This window comes from Corvus kubaryi, unplaced genomic scaffold (assembly GCF_017639235.1).
Source record: "Corvus kubaryi isolate FWS band 111438036 unplaced genomic scaffold, C.kubaryi_AGA036_p1.0 138, whole genome shotgun sequence".
Lineage (NCBI taxonomy): Eukaryota > Metazoa > Chordata > Aves > Passeriformes > Corvidae > Corvus > Corvus kubaryi.
Window position 1 is genome coordinate 18,215,489 of NW_024580672.1, and position 17,292 is coordinate 18,232,780.

At 44.1% G+C, this 17,292-nt stretch overlaps 1 protein-coding gene across 1 annotated transcript in view; it reads left to right on the forward strand.

Annotated features, from left to right (window-relative positions):
• Positions 1 to 587: 587 nt before the first annotated feature.
• The window catches only part of GRK5 (G protein-coupled receptor kinase 5), a 155,208-nt gene continuing 138,503 nt past the window's right edge, over positions 588 to 17,292 (forward strand). Inside the window, exon 1 of the mRNA XM_042019448.1 lies at positions 588 to 782. Coding sequence (XP_041875382.1) covers positions 731 to 782 — 52 coding nt within the window. The 5' untranslated portion in view covers positions 588 to 730. The remainder of the gene's footprint in view (positions 783 to 17,292) is intronic.

Below are 17,292 nucleotides of genomic sequence, written 5' to 3' on the forward strand. Positions count from 1 at the left end.
GAGAAGCTCCGGCCCGAGGAGAAGGGCTGAGAGGGGGAGGAAGAAGTCTGCCGGTTACCGGCGACCCCTTCCCACGGGTGTGGGCACCTGCGGGGCGGTGACGAGCACGAAGAGCGGGGCCGGGGAGCCCTGGGCACGGCGGGCAGGACAAGGCGAGCCCCGGGCCGCCGCCGCGGGGTGGAGCGCGGCACCAGGGCTGTGCCGGGGCCGGGACCGCGGGAGCCCCGCGCATCGCCGGCACCGAACACCCACCCCCGCCGCCCGGGACGCTCTGGCCGGCCCCTGCCCGTGCCCCTGCCCGTCTTCTCCCCCTCCCCGAGGCGGGCAGTGACCGCCCCTCCCTGGGGACCCTGCGCGGCTGTGGAGCCGGCGCCAGGTGCGGCGAGGCCACTCCAGGACTACACGTCCCGGCGTGCCCAGCCCGGCGGGGCCGGCGCCTGCGCGGGGCTGCGGGGCCGCTCCGCGGTGCCACACCCCCGGGGGAGGGAGGCAGGAGCGCCCGAGCCCTCAAACCACCGGGGGAGCCGGCGGGGCGGAGGATGGAGTAGCGGGGCGCGGCGGGGCAGGCAGTGCGGGGAGCGCCGCCTCCGCCCGGGGAGCGCGGGGGAGCGGGGATGATGCGCGGGGGGACAACGCGCTAGGGGCAGGAGGCGGGTGGTCGCCCGGAGACTCCGCACCTCGGAGTGACGTCCTGCTGCAGTGCCGCTGTCTGCGCTGCCCGAGCTCGTCAATGGAGCTGGAAAACATCGTTGCCAACACCGTTTTGCTGAAAGCCAGGGAAGGTGAGAGAGCGGCGGGAGGGGAGAGGGGGCTGGAGCATCCTTGTCGCAGTCGCCTCTCCGCGGAGCGATGCCCGCGGGATGCGGGCGGGCACCGGTGGGGATGCGCGCCGGTCCCGCCGGCGGCGGCTGTCGGGGTGCCATGTGGCTGTGCCGGCGTTGGAAACGGCTTGTTTGAGACACAGCCCCGGTGAAAAGGAAAATACCTCTGTTTTTCCCTGTGCGCGGGGGTTTGGGAAAGGAAGTGAATGAGATTGCAGAGATTACAATATTCACCCATCTCTTCCTTCCCTCTTCCCGCCTCCCCCCCTCAAATCTGGTCCCACAGATTGTGCTATTTCAGCGTCTATTGTTAAAGGTCAGCTGCAGATGCATTCATTCAAAAGGGCTTAGCAAATCTGCAAATAGCTTTCCGCGCCGTGTGGTGAGACCGGCAGGATCGTATCGCTTCCCCGTACAGTCATTGCCTTATTCGGCGTTATTAGGTGAGATCATGTTGCTGCAAACATGCCCATTGTTGAGAGCGTGTTTGTCCCCAGCCGGAGCCGGACAGAGGGGCTGGGGGTTCAGCCCCCAGCCCGCGGGTGGCGCGGGGGTCTCCGAGCGGGGGCTGTCCCCCGCGGCCGCCGCCGCGCTCGGGCAGCGGGGATGCTCCGGGCGATGCCGGAGCCGCCGGCGCGGAGCCGCCGCTGCTCGGCGCGGGGCGCCTGCAAACACGCTCGGCTGCCGGCTGCGGCGGGGGCTCCCGGCAACATCCCCGTCCCGACCCCGAGCACTGGCAGAGCCGAACAACCACCGGCGGATCGGGCTCCCGGGGCTTTCTTTCCCCCCGTCGGGAGCGGACGCGGTTTCCTCTCTCCGCGCGGGCGGAAATCCTCCCGCGGTTGCGGAGCGCGGGGCCGGGCGCTGGGCACGGCGGGGCCGGGGGCTCGGGGCTCCCCGCCGAGCCCCGTCCGCCCGGGAGCATCCCTCCGGCTGGAGCGGGAACGCCACGCATAAGCAACACGTCTTACGGTTGCGGCATCGCTGCCAAGACGCGATCGCCTTCTGTCTGCCCCAACTCATTTTTATGTTTTTGTTTATTTACTTGCTTACTGCTTAAAATAAGGCATTTTTCCAAGCCCTTGCTCAGAGTTTCTTCCCTGAAAACACTTGCTGGACCAGGCGGTTTTAGGTGCGGTACAACCTGCAGCCTGTTTTCCGCTGTCTTCCGAAGCGCTGGAGCTGCCTGCGAGCGAGGCTGATCACCGCTTGGGTGGGCTTCAGCTTCGGTCACTCTGAAGCTGTGGAAGTACGAGTAAAGCAGCGTTCATTTTGTAAGGGAGATCATTCAAATAGTCCTTCCGTGGAGCGATCCTTTCGCTGGGAAAATAACTCAAATTGTAAAATAGTGTTTATATAACTCACAGGCTGTTGAACTTTTGAGGCTTAGCTAAAGAGTAAAGTCCTGAGATCCTCTCAAAAAAGCTCTACAAATAACAAGGGCAAAGGTGTTATCCCATTCAGCATATCAGTGAATTATAACGTTTTGACTTCTGATGGAGATCTTTTATTTTCAGTTGTCATTGTTAATGTTGTTTAGGATGCAGTTGTTGCTACCAGTTATACAATGCCGGTTTAGATTTCAGTAGACTTTAAGAGTACTTTAAAGGACTGGTATTAATTACAGTTATTGTGTGTTGTTTACAGAGAGCTGATACTTTGCAAATAATTTCAAATCTGCCGCTCAGTTTTATGGTCCTTTTCTACCATTCTCAGGAAGATGGTTACAGTCATGTTGCTTTATTGTGTTAGAGTTATATTAAAGAAGCTGTCAGCTATAATCCAAATGGCAGAAATTTATCAAGGTTTCCTTCAAACTCCATACCAACTATTCTTTAAACCATGTATGAACCTCTAACAACATTTTTTGGAGGCCTGGTGCTAATTTATTTTTAAAGCCCTTTTTTTTTTTTTTTTTTTTTTGAGAGGATGTGAATTTTTTTAAATGAAGAACCAAGGGCAAATGATGTACCTGACATCAGAGCCACAAGTATTATTGCTGTATTAGATAGGTTGCCACACTTTAGTTATCATTGCAAGCTGCTGTGAGTAAAGTTGTTTTAAAATTTGCAGTGAGTAATGTAGGTGGCTTTCGTTGCAGATGAAGAAGACAGACAGCCTATGGAAGACCAAGAGTAAAAGCAAGTTAATATACTGAGGATTCTGGTATCTAAAATTAAGTTTGTTCCAGGTCCTGCAGACTCCATCAATAGATTTAGCTGGGTGGACACGTAGCCTAAGCCAAGTACGTGCCTGTGTGTTTCCACTTGTGAAGTCAAAATTAAAGCTGTATTAGCTCAGTCACATGCTGGTTGGTGCCTGCAATGGGGTTCCTAATGTTAGGAGAAGAAAAATGATGGGATCCACTCTGCAAATGTTAGTAAAGGCAGAAGTTTTGTCAGATTTGCAAGGGGAACACAAACCTACTCTCAGTAGCAAAGAGAATTTCAAAGAGAGGTTTAGGTAGAGCTGCAGTGTGAAATCCAGCAGTGAGGACATTCGAGGGAGTCAGAAGTAGGGCTGAGTGGCCACCACAAATGTTTTATAGCAAATATTGATTTAAATTTTGCAGCTCTTTTGCTCTGGCCTTGGTAGATTTTTTTTTTCCTGTGGTCCCTTGTCTAAGTTCCTTCACCCCTGATGTAAAGTGAGCTTTTGAGCTGAAATACCAGGGGGCAAGTTTTACAACTGCTACACAAATACTTGCACTTAAATCCTTATGATCACAATGAGAAGCACACCCAGAATTAACTGATGCCATGTGATACATGAGTAATCTTATTAGAGCAACAAAAAGAGTAAATGTGGTTCACATACAAAAATGCATTTCAGTGAATAATTTCAAGCAGAGAATAAATTTCAGGAAATTTTAATATTTTTGCAGAATATGAAGGTTTTGACACAAAATTACACATAAGGTACTTGTTATACTCAGAAGTCTGCCAGTCTGAACATGTAAGAATGGAGATTTACTGCATTTGAAAGTCCATTCATTATTTATTAGGAGCAAATTTATTCTGTTTCCTCAACTATAATTTCTCATTTCTTGAGTGCAAAGTCCCATTTCACAAATCACTAATCCCTTTTCAGACTGAATAGAAAATACATCTAGTTTAATTATAGAAACCAAATAGGTATTTGGGAACTATCTAGTATTGCCTGGGGAGAAGAATAAGATCAGAAGGGAAGACAAGAAAGATGAGAGTCATAAAAAGAAAATCAAACCAGTAACAATTGCAGTCATTTTGTGTTGAGTAAGAACCCCACATTGTATGGTGGTAAAACATTTATCTGGATCTTCATGGAATCACAGAATGGTTTGGGTTGGAGAGGACCTTAAAGCCCATCCCATTGCACCCCCTGCCATGGGGCAGGGACACCTTCCATTATCCCAGGTTGCTCCAAACCCCATCCAACCTGGCCTTGAGCTCTTCCAGGGATGGGGCAGCCACAGCTTCTCTGGACAACCTGTGCCAGGACCTCACCACCCTCACAGGGAAGAATTCCTTCCTAATATCTAATCTAACCTTCTGCCAGTTTAAAGCCATTTCATTGACCTTTCTTTTCATCAGCCTTCTTGTTCCTGAGCCTCAGCAATGGTGTCTGAGCCACAGAATCACCCAGCCATGAGTACTGGAGATCCACCACGCTGTCAGCAGCAAGTCCAAGTTGGGCAGTGAGTCCCAGTTCACTTTCCCAATTTGTGGCTGTTTTACCACAGGGCATCATCAGAAGCAAGGAGCCAGGAGAGACCAAGAACTGAGTCTCAGAGGAACTTTATCAGCCCTAATCCACGGAAGTTTTAATCATATCCACAGTCTTGAATCTGCTCTTGCCTGTCAAAAACAATAAGCTGATAAAAGACAAGTTTTTCAAAGAGATTGATGATTAAACTGCAGTGTTTGTATGAACAGTAAACAGTATGGTCAGGAAAGCATGACCAAGGCATGGTGATTACCTGAGTACTCTTTCTCATGAGCCATTCCTTCCCAGCTGTAAGATCAACCTTCCCTGATGTTTCCTGCTGCTTCTGTGGGCATGAGCTTCCTCAGACAACCTGAAACACATTTCAAAACACAAATACAACTTGACTCTGAAATTGCAAAATCCTCTACAAATTTGTACAAACATACAGACAATTCTCACCACTTTGAAGTTTTAATGACAACTGTGATGTATAATTTAGTAATTAGTTTTAAAGCAACCACTTTGTAAGATGAACTATGTTTTTTTGTCAAACCCAGAGTCTCTAAAGTGCAAAGTTTACCATATAAAAGGAAAAAAAACCTAAACCTTCAACTGAAACCACTGAAACACACTGCAAACGCAATGCAAACCACTGAAACACAATGCAAATGCTTTTTTCCCTTTTTAGGTAGACTGGAATTCTAAAATAAGCTTATTTATGGCACCCAAGCAGAGCCTTCTTTTGGCCTAGACAAAAGGGTGACCTTTTATATACTCTCAGAATTTTTTGATGAGTGCACACTGATGCCATATAACATGCAAAATGTGCCTGTTCATAAATTGCTGTATTTTTAGCTTGCTTTTTGCAGGATGATCACAGGAGAGATTTGTGTGTGTCCTTATTGGCAAAAGACTAGCAATAAATCCTAAACATGAAGCGTGACTGCTTTCCAAGAACTTGGCTGCAGAGCAGTTGGAAAAAGGGCAGTAGAACAATGAAAAGCATATTTTGAAGGAAAGAAGGTGGCTATAGTGGCAGCCAAAACTCCATGGAGAATATGGTTATTGCAACTTCATTAACCAGTGCATTGAATGCAGAATCTAAGACCCTGTCCTCCATCCCTTGACATAAACCCGAAATACTTTGTATGGAAAATGCTGGCTCTGTAAGCAGAGGAAGCTTCCATGTGGTGTCTCAGTTTACTTTTCTTTCTAGAGTTCAAGAGAAACTCACCATTGTAATAGCTTTCAAAAAAAGTATTTCAAGAATGGAATCAGCCATTGCTTCAGATGCAACAGGGTGCTTTTAAGCAGTAGTTTAAAAAAATTAGATTCCTTTTGAAGCCCAGGACCATTTCTTTCTGGGGAAAAAAATTATCCAGAAGAGTCAAGACTATTTCATTATATTTTAACTAAGGTAATTCAGAAACAGGATTTTTTCGGGCCTTTGTGGAAAGAATGTATAAGTCTGAATCACTTCACAATTGCTTTTTAGAGACAGGAACTAGTTCTGTAGCCACACTTGGCTTAGGGCAAATGTGTGTGTGTAGAACTGGCTCAAAATACCTTTCCTGTGTCCTTTTTTTGTATTTTTGCATAGCAGGGCTGATGGAGAGCAAGGTAGAGCTGTAGCTGTACCCTTGGTGGGCACTCTGGGGTTCTCCCTGTGGCCAGTCACCTCAGTCTGCAGTCATGGGCAGCAGAGCTTGGGATGTGGCAATGCTGGAGAAATCAAGAGCTCTTCCATCCAATCTTTTTCACTGGAGACAGGGCCATGCTCCTTCCTGTGTTGTTGTGTGGAACTGTTATGGCCTGATTGGTATCTGCCTTGTTGGGTTTGTAGGCATCTAAAAAATATTTAGTACTGAGCCAGGTTATTAACACAGAGAACCTATTATGTAGTAAAACTTTTAGTACAAATGTTAACTGTGGAAGTTTGAGTAGAACTACTTACATCTGCTCCATTAATCTCATGGGATTGCTTTCCTCAAGTGCAAAATAATAAATCTAGGAAGAGACTGCCTGTCTCTGTTATCAGTATGTTCTTTTTCTGAGAAGGCTTTAACTTAGTGTTGCTGAAATTATCCACTCGGAAAGGAAATTTCAGTACTTATGCAAGACATTGACATAACTTTATGACTTTTTTTTTTTTTTTGTTAGTTAAGAATACTCTGAGAACTTAGTCAAAATTACTGGAAAGAGGTGGTTTTAGTGATGCTCTGCTGAGTGTTGCCAGAGCAGCAGCACGTGGATCAGAACTAACCCACGTGTCTTTGTGATAAACAGCTCCAGAATTAAAGTCTCAAACACAGTTGTGCCCCAAGATGAGCCCTAGCTGTCCATGCCTTTGTCCCTAGTGAGTTTTGGATGGGCCTGTGCTGTCCCATTTTGAAGGAGAAACAGCTTAAGAGGAATTCAGCAGCTCTGACTTTGCTGCTTTTAGGGCCCAGGGGTATGTTGCACCTGTTTGGTGGCTCATATTGCTTCCTTTGTCTTGTATACCTGTGGACAGCACAATGTGTCACTCCTGGGAAAAAAAAACACAACAAAGACCCCACACTTGCATCCTGTCTGACTTCTTGGAAAATGAGCTCCCTATCCAGGTACTGCTGTGCTAGCTGAGAGCTGCTAATGATCTCTTCCCAGCTCAGAGGATGAAGACCTGTGTGCTGAGGACTTTGATGCTTGCAGTGAAGGGTCTGAAGCCCCAGTTGTGTTGTCAGACTTACTGCAGATGTGTTCTGATCCCCACAAACCTCATGGTACCTGCATGGGTAGAGACAGAAGTTGTGGTTTTGTTGTTTGGTTGACTGATTCTTCTCCCACACTGGTTTTCTGCCAGTGTTACTCTGTGAATGACTTCTGGTTTGTATTGATCCAGGGAAAGCTACAATATCACATCCGGATCCATATTGTTGCACTGAAAAAGTTTAAAAGCAGATTGTTTGATCAAAGCAGTTACTGTGCTTGTGTAATATTAGTCAAATCCAACCAAATAAACACAGGTTCTGGACAGAAAAATGGGAGTTAGGGATCTAACTCATGCTCATCTGAGATCTTGCCCTGGATCTTTATTTTGAAAATATTCTGTGTGCTGTATGAGTTTTCTGTGTGGCAGTGGGGAAGAAGAGAATCGGTTGCCCCTTATTTTTACTGGCATGTAATCTAAACAATAACAAGATGATATAATCCTAATATTTCTTTAAGACCACAGGATGTGAAATTAAATTAAAAGGCCAGGAAAATAAAGAACCCTGCAGTTTGATTACACTCAGCTGGATTATCTTTGTAATTATTTTCCTTGGAAGATTTAAAAATGCATACAGCTTTGTGAAAAAGATTAAGCAGGGAAACCAAAATTAAAGTAAACAATCTAAGGAAAATATTGCAAAGATGATGGTATATTACTTAATTAAAAAAAATGCACAGAGTTGCCTGTTCAAAATGAAAGGATGGAACAAAACACAGGTGAGGAGGAAGATGGATGAGGCTGTTCAGCTGGCTCAGCTGCTTCTAGCTCATATAATGTCCTTTCAGATATAGATAGGTAAGAAACTGTCAGAAGCAGTTATTCAGGGAAGAAGGGCAGGCTGAAAGGAGCAGAATTACAGGTACTCGAGCTTCAATCCAGACCTGGAAGCAAATAATGCAAACAGTGAAGGAAGGCCTGTTGTCTGTGCTCCAGGATGAGAATAGTTATTCACAGCTAACTTTTTGGTGGTGCAGCCAAGGCTGAAAAATTTCTATATCCATCATTTCCAACACCTAGGGATGTGTTTGCTATGCATGAGTAGTCCCATGGACTTCACAGGGGCACTGCTTGCTGGTTGGAAATGCAGCTTGTTTGTGCTCAGGGATCAGCCAGTTCTCACTGCAGCAGAGCTGTTCCAGGCAGTAAAACCACATGGATAGAGCTAAAGGGAAACTACTGGAAGCCATTGGGGTAGGCCTGCTACAACATCTTGTCCCTGGTCTGCCATGTACTTTTTAAGGTATGGAACATTTTGGTATAAAAATGACTCCTTTTATGGGTCTGTCTCTCTAGATTTTTTTTAATTAGCCCAAGAAATCTTGTTGGTTTTTTTTTTTTGTTTTTTTTTTTTCTGGTTGAATTTCCCTTACTCCCATCTCCTTTACTCATGTAATCCCTTTTGTACAGTTTTCATTTTTCCAGGTACTTCTGTTCCTCACCAGTTAAGGTCTTGCCAAGTTTAACAGGTTTTGTTCTTTCCTCCTTCCAGCCTGTCAGCTTGGATGGCCCAGCTCAGAATTCTGTGCGTTCAGTCCTCAGTTGGAGTTCCCTCCCAGCCGTGGGTTCCTTGTGCCGAGGGACAGATTGGCCATGCAGGGAGGCTGAACCTGCTCCTCACCCTACCCCACCTCAAAACCAGCCAAAACAGCTGCTGTGGTGGGGATGGACCCTGGGGAAGGGGCAGGACCACAGTGGGTATTTCATCAGGGTATTTCTGAGCAGTTTTGCCTTCTGAGGTTGCTGGTGGAGCTCCCTGTTGTCCCCAGGATGCTGGCGAGGCAGTTAATAAGCTGGAGCAGCTATTTTTGCCTTGGTTGAGTATTCTCTTGGGTCCCATTGAATGCATGATTTCACTGTGAGCTTGGCTTTTCCTGCTAGGCTGAGGTTATGTTGCAAGTTCTAGAAGTTACCATATTTTTCATACAATTCCTCTCTTGCTTCACTACTCAATGAGCCAATCTTTACCTTGTGTGGATGTGGAGAACGACGAGTTCTTGGATGCTGTTTGCTAGTTCCCACTGCTCCTGAACCCATCCCTTTTTCCTAGCATCATTCTCCCAGTGAATAAATTTGGATGATTTTATTTCCTCTCCCTGTTGGACTAGTCTAAACTTTTCTAGACTGAAATTCCCATATTTTGTTCTTCCCACTTCTCTGTCTAGTTTATTTTCCCTGTCTTCTGTTTCTGACACCACCTTTGAATTCGAGAAGTCTTTGATGTACTGTTTAAAACACATTTAATTAGTTTGGATTAAATGTCAGTTTCCTGGCCACATGTAAGGCTTTATGTATTTACACTCTCCTATTATCCTTGGTTGCTCTTTGGTCAGTGTTTAGTCTGTGTGACAAGGCTCCTGTCTAAAATTACTGAAACTGTTCTTTTTTTCCTCTCCATGCATCTGTTATGGGAGACCTTCATGGCTTTATAGGAAGTCTTTATTTACAGTGAAAGCTTTAGACTCTGCCTGCTTCAGAGTGCTCCCTCAATTTTATCTTGTGTGTCTTGGGAAAGGGCCTACCTGCCAGGAGAATGGAGAAATTCTGTAATGTTACAGCGGTGTTCACTTGGCTGCATCTGCAGAAGGCACTGATGGAGGATCTCATCTTGTGGGGAAAAAAAGAAAAGGTTAAAAAAGGAGAGAAATGCAGGTGGAAGAAGAGGAGATTCAGAAACAAAGGGAAGATGTCAGTGATGCCAAGTGAAAACAGCACCAGTGAGTCCTCTGTGACACTTCTGTCAAAATATTCCTGTAGGCAGTGCAAGGGAACTGACACCTGTAACAAGCAGATGAGTTGGAAAGAATGGATGCCAGGCTAAATCATCATTTACCCAAGGTTGCCAAAATATCTGTGGAAGATGAATATATATAGATACAGATTCATTCATACTGGTGTTGTTTAATGCTTGTCCTTAGCTTTCTGCTGATTGCATCTTCCTCTTCCCTCTTAGGTTAGATTTTGTTTCTTCCTGGGAATGAAGTTTATATTGGTAATCTTTTTCAGCCAGTGTTCTCTCTTCCATCTTCTTCAGCTTTGGTTTTTACAGACTTGGTTTCTTTATTTTCCCAGTGTTCTGGCTCTCTATGAAGGAGAAGAGGTTCTAGTGACAAGCACTGTGGAAATCAATAGGGTTGCTTTTTGTAGGGATGATCTTGGTACTTGCAGGGCAAACCTTTCTTCAGCAGAAATCAGTGGAACAACCTACTTTTCTTCTTTTGTTGCACAAAAATGCAGCTGCTCACCCTCCAAGTTTTGCAGAGGAAATTTTACTTGGCTATCAGTTATGGAAAATTAAGGGAATCTGGACACTCATTCTTAGTCTTCCTATGAGAGGAAGGATAGTTGCCAGTGCAGCATTTGGAAGCTGTGAAAAAGCTTACAAATACAGGAGTTTGGACTAATCTATGAATAAACCCTTTCTATCTCCCTCCTTAGCAATTCCACATCTACATTCCATCTTTGAATCATGGTTTTGTGTTTTCTGAGGATGCCAAATTATAAATCATACGTTGACTGGGAATTCCTCATGAAGCACACATCTGGGAAAGTTTGTGCTTTGTTTATTTCAGCAGCAGCAGAGTTTCAGGAAGAACTATCCAGATGATTTACATATGATGCAAGGTTCTCTCAGGGTTACCATACACCTGTCCTGGAAGCCTTGTGTGTTTAGTGCACATCTCCTTTCACTTTTTGCTGGATGAGAGACAGGAATGGCTCAGGAATGAAAAGAAAACCACAAAACTTTAGCACTCTGGTTTGGAGAGCTGGTGATAGAAGAGAAAAACATTTGAAGTAAATCTCCTTGTCACATGTCATTGATGGGCACTGAAGAGCAGCAGGTGCCTGTGGAAAGGCATGGATAGCACAATCCTTCCTCAGGCTGATCTTTTCAGCCTCCCACCTCGAGGGACGTCCTGAGCAGAAGGTGGCTTTACCCTGTGGAACTTAATAGAGGGATCTATCCTTTGTAAATGTATTTAATCCAGTTTTTGGATCACATTTCTGCTTTTGGCCTGAGCAGCTTTCTGTGGCAATGGGTTCCATCCTGTAACAAAAGCATGCAAGCTTCCCCACATGTGTCCTTCATGAGGGACTTGGTCAATGTATGACTTATGTTTTGGCAGCCTCAAAAAGCAGTCGTTGTGAAGACGTGGAAGTGCCTTGGAGGGGGAAAAAAGGGAATTATTCACAAATCAATCAAGTATTTCTGGGTTTTTGCTGTGTTGGTTTGGTTTTTTGTTTTTTTAACGTGTTGATTTCATTTCTTTTGCAATTCCTATTAGATTTTATAACCTTTTATCATGTCCTCTAATAAATACTGTATCTCCAGACAGAAAGTCCAACTCTGTCATCTCTGTCCCTTTGCATCTTCTAATTCTGTGTCCTTTTTGAATTGGGTGACCAAAACTACCTGACACTGGTGTGCACTGTGGGCAGTGACACAGTAATGCTGACCACATCATACTTTCTTCTTGTCACCATTTTAACTTGATGGATTTTTGTGTTTTTTCCCCACTGCCACAAGTATTCATTACTAGGCCTATTGCTGGTGACCTCAGACATTTGTCTCCCGAGCTGCAGTGTTTAATTTGGAGCCCATTTTTTGGTGGATATAGCAAGAGTTGTTTTCCTTCATGTGCAATACTGTGCTGTCTGACACAGAATATAGCTTTTTTTTTTCTTCCTAATTTTTAAGTGATTTAGAACTGCAAAATACTCCTGCAACTCTTCGCAGACTGTTTTTGTTACAACTGTCCTGAAGAAATTAATCTTGGCAGCAGATGCCAGCTTGTTTTTTATCTCTTTTCCAGACCATTTATAGATACACTGAATAGCCCAAGTCCTGTTGCAGGTCTCTGTGGCACCCTGTGAGCAGCCCTGCTCCACTGTCAAATTCTAATCCCTGATTTTCCATCTTGTCAACTGCTACTGACTCACAGCAGGGCCCCCTCTCCAGAGACAGTTTTGTTTCTTAAGAATAGTTGGGGAAGGTGACTGTCAAGAAAATCACTGTTCACAAGTGTCAAAATCCACCTGCCCAGGCAGCTGTGAGTACAGCCAACTTCTTCCAGAGGTAGGGAGGAAAAGGGAATGAGAAATGTAGGAATTTGCCAGCTGATGGCAGTGTTCGAAGGAGCCATTCCTGAGACAACTGAAGATTGGCAAAGAATTCAGGGTTGCACCAAGGGCTGAGGAGCAAGGTCCCAGGTGAACACTCTTAAAGTGGGCACTGTAAAATGTACCCATCAAATCTCTGAGCCTGTTGTAAGGTCGGTGGTCACTCCAAATGCCCCAGAGGAATGTGGTACCTGCCAGTGGGCCACTGGCCACAACACGCTGAGAAATAAACCCAACCCAAATCTTCCCCCGTCCCCAAACCCTGCCAATCCTGGGAACCAAAAAAAAAAAAGAAAAAAAAAAGAAAGAAAAGAAAGGTGCTTTCAGGTAATTATTCTTCAGGACCTGTACACTAAATACTTGCCTCTGTCCATGCATGCATGCACAGGATCAACCTCTTTCATCAGACAGCCTAATCCAAAATCTCTAGCAGGTCTCGGGACATTTGTTATTCTGGCTCATGCAGACCTCCAGCTGCAGAATGTTTATTTGGCTGTGAAAAGTCTATGAAGTAACAATCTTTGATGGATTCAGCATATTGTTTTCCTTTTTTGGGATGCTGTTTGCCTTCAGCTGTCATGGGGAACACATCTCTCTTTCTGTGTATCAGAAATACCAGAGGCCGCAAAGGGCTGTGGATGTGGCACAGGTAGGAGCCTGCACTGCACAGAGCTTGCCTAAAAGTAGTGCTGTAATCTGACTGCACAACAAGTTAATGTTTAACCTTGGCAGCATTTCAGGTTGCTAATAATTTATCCTTGCTTAGTAGCAGCTTATGGCTTCAATAATACCACGACACTGGGATTGTTCATGGAGGCAAGTGAAGGAAGTAAACTCTGGCTCCGTGAGCATAGTTGGGAAAGCAGATAGGGAAATTTATTATTTATTGAGTGACCTCTCCGAGACCTTCGTGTGGTGGTTGATATAAACAAACTGGTAATTGCAAAGAGTGAAGTAAGTAGAAGGCAGCTTTTTAAAACTTATGGGTGTGCTGTGTAAATGATGCTTCCAAGATGAAGCTCAGGTCTATATGATACAAATCTTTTTCAAAGGGATTGTTGGAGTATATTTTTAAGCAAACGTTTACCAGCTGTGTGAAAGCATGAAGCTTGTTTAAAAGCCCAGAAATATTTTACAAGGTGAGGACAGAGCAGGCTTTTGTTCAGAGTCCCTGGCCTAAATTTTAAAAAATACTTAGTGATTTTCAAAGAAAATATATTTCAACTTTTAGATACAATGAGCTGAGAAGAAATTGAAACAGGCAATTAAATACTGGGTGTTAAACTCTGTTAAAATGTGCATTCTGTGCAGGGAAGAGGTAAATGCTGGAAGTCTGGCATGTTTCTAGGGCCAGATACCAAGGAGGGCAGACAGCAAAGCTTTGATCTCTGCCCTTTGTTCATCTCTGTGCTCTGGTTATCGCTCGGATCTTGGGTTGCAGCATCACATCTTGAAAGGGGGAATGTAGAAATGCTGCCTGTGTGAATCTGCCAGTGCAGGTGCCAGCTGAAGATGCCATTGGATAAACACTGAAGCAGGTAATAAGTTTCAGACGTGAATTGTCCCAAAAGGTGAACAATTTGTTGACAGAGGCAATTTGAGCAGTTGCTCATCAGTGAAAGTAAATGCTTCCCATTCCTCGCTCTTGCCTTCTTGTGTAAAAAAAAAAATCCCATTTTTGTATAAGTTAGTTAGAGGGCCTGATGCCTAATTCCAGCAGATAATTGTGGGAAGACTGTTTTTTAAGGAGGTTTTGCTTGTTTCATTAAAAAAGTGATGAGATTTGCAGATGCTTTGCTAGCATAGATATGCACTATTACTACTGTTACCTTTTCATCTGGACTGATTGCAAATCCATGACTGTGTTTTAAAAAACACAAACAAGTGATGTATTAACTCCTCTAATATCTCACTGCAGATGAAGTTTCATTTGATCTTAGTAGATGATGTTCAGCTGGAGGATAAAGCTAAGTTTTAGGATTGCAAAGTTTTGCACAGGAGTGAATTTTACTTTTTATAAATCTTACTGTTTTCCTCTAGGGAGGGGGAAGAGGGAGAGAAATAGCTTGACAGGAATCAGTTGTTTTGCTTTAAGAGAATGTGAGGAAACGGTATCTTCCAATAAATACAGATTTTATTGAAGTTGAGTACTGTGACAAATAGTTTAGACTTAGAACGTCAGATTTGGTATGTAAGCAGAGCAACTCCACTGAGATTTGAGTGCATTGCTAAGATTAATGAAATATACTTTGTAAAGAAAGGCAATAATTCACTGGGTAAAAATAGGCAGCATCTTAAAGACCTTGTAAACACAGCTATTAATTTTACAACTAGAATCTTATACTCTTTGTCTTAGTCTGAGAATAATGCCACTGCATTTCCTGACACTACTCAGTGGGTACAAATTCAGCTCTTAAATAGATTTTTAAGTAGATTTTGAAAGTAGCCACAGTTGCATTTTTGTTTGCATGCTTTGTCCACACTTTGGAACAGCTTCACGATACTTCTACTGTATAAAATATTAATCTCTTCCCTCTTAAGCCATCACCCACACCACAAATCCTGCTTGATACACTTGCTGCAGACACTAAGAACAATACAGAAGGAGCCACAACTGACATGCCCCTACTTTTCTACCTACTTACTTCAGGATTTAGCAATCTAAAAAGTACTCCTTGGTGTGAGGCACTAAGTTCCACCCCCCCGCCCCCCCATTTTTGATTCTGCTTAATGCTTAGTTTGATGCTGTAGTTCACGTTTGATTTGAGGGAAGAGGAATCTCTTCCCCCTTTTCTTCCATAACCTCAGGTCTTTAAATTTTTATTCATTCTTTTCAGTATGAGAGAGAAGCTTTCTTTAGCTTGACACAGCTTTGTGTTGATCTTTCCAACAGCTCCTGTCTTATGCCACCATCTTGATCTTCTACATGAAGTGTATATTTGTTTTCTTTCAAAAGAAGGAAGCCTCAAAATTCGGGCAGGAGTGAAAGGCACAATTCAAGATCAATGGTATTAATTTTTTATTTAATGGAACATGGCAAAGTCACCATCATTTTCCATTGACCCCACTGGCCATGAGTGCCTTTTTTTTTTTTCTTCTAAGCTAAAAAGCACAAGAAAGCATATTTGGGTGCCAGTTCCTTTAACTTTTGAGAAGTAAGCCAAAGGCTCAGCTTACTGCTTATGCAGGAATATCAGTAATCACTTTATGTCAGTGGGGTGAGCACAGAGATCACAAATACAATTTACTGAACTCTGTGAATTTCATTGGGTTTTTTAAGATTTTCTCCTCGCCTTTGCAATTTACTGTTTTTACCATTCTTGCAGGGTCCTAAACCTCTATTTTCAGACTAAAAACCACAATCCGTTAATTCATCTCCATGCAGTAACCTGCCTATATGAAGAATCAGTCCAGATGGCGAGACTGGTATCTGGATATTTAAAACATAATCAAATGCCTGGGCTTTCATGTTGATCTGTAACAACTGGCACAGACCTCAGGGTAATTTGTGCTCTGACTCCACCTTGTTTTTAGCAGTGAAGGAGTGTTATTTGACAAGCAGCTCCTTTTCTGGCCAGGGTAACTCACATACCAACCACTACAATGTAGTGAGAAGTGATGAGATGTGACCAGGCTGTCATTTATAAATGTTCCTGTCTGTGGCTGCCTGTGTCTGCCTGTGGTCATGCTGTACACGTTTTTCATGAAGACATCATAGTACTTCTTGAATAAAGCCCCCTTAGAGGATGCTGTAGCTGGCCTTTTGAGTGGTGGGAATTACTTTCCCTCTGCTGCATCCCAGCTGTGCAGTGCCATGGGGCTCATGGTCCCTCCTTGCCAGCCTGGGATGGGGCCAAGTGAGAGGGCTCAGGGTATGGCCTCTTCATCCAGCACCTGGGAGCAAGAAACTTCCAGGCCTAGGAGACATATCAGGGACTCACAGCTGCTTAAGAGGGGTCTGGGACAAGTTAGAAAGTGAGCAATTTTTCTAACTGTGAGTAAATCCTGCAGCTGGAAAGAGGAAAGGACTCAGGAGACTGAAACTGGAGTGGAGCAGGCCACCAAGCACCATTCACAGTTGTGTATCCCAGCACTGGCATAGAAGATGGGTTTTTTTCTGCCTTTTAAGTTGTGATGGATGAGGCTGGAGATCAGGAGCATGGTCTCTACCCCCAGTTAACGTTGTGCATCTGAGGCAAATGTTTCATCTTTCGTGGTCAAAATCTCTTCTGCAACCGACCTGTGTTCTGTAAAGCAGCTGAACGTAAGGATCTAATAAAGGAATATTAATGCAGGTGTCTCTGTTACATGGAAAACAGAGTATGCAATGACATTCCCTTCTGCTGTGGGAGCAGCATGTGGTTTTTATTTTCTGTGTATAAATCAGCATATTTTATTTGTTTTGTAGTAATTTGTAATACATGGATCAGTGTATTCTACAGGAACTTACACTAATTGTTCAGAAATGATCCCCTGTTTAATTGTTAGGACTAATTTTTCAGCCTGGTTCCTCAATTAGCTGTGCCATGTAAGCAAATTTTAAAAAATGCATGTCATCATTAATTATCTTATAGAGGAGTCATGATTAATGCCACACTGACGTCCAGGCAGATCAAGGAACATTCCTACAGCTGACACCCAAGGAACTTTCCCTTTGAAGTCACTGTAGACTTTGGCTGGTTGAAAACCTCAGGACTTTGCCCAGGTTGGTTGTTCTTCTCAAAATTAGTTAAACCAGGTGAATTCTTTCTGGTTCTTTATGACATTTTTTGTAGATGACTGCATATCATGTTCTTTCTGAGACACTGAAACCAAGCATAACTCACATTTTCTTAAGTATCCATATTGGACCACCAAAATTTGTAATTTTTCTTTATGGAATGGCTTAATGAAATTCTTGGAAGTTTTCTGAAA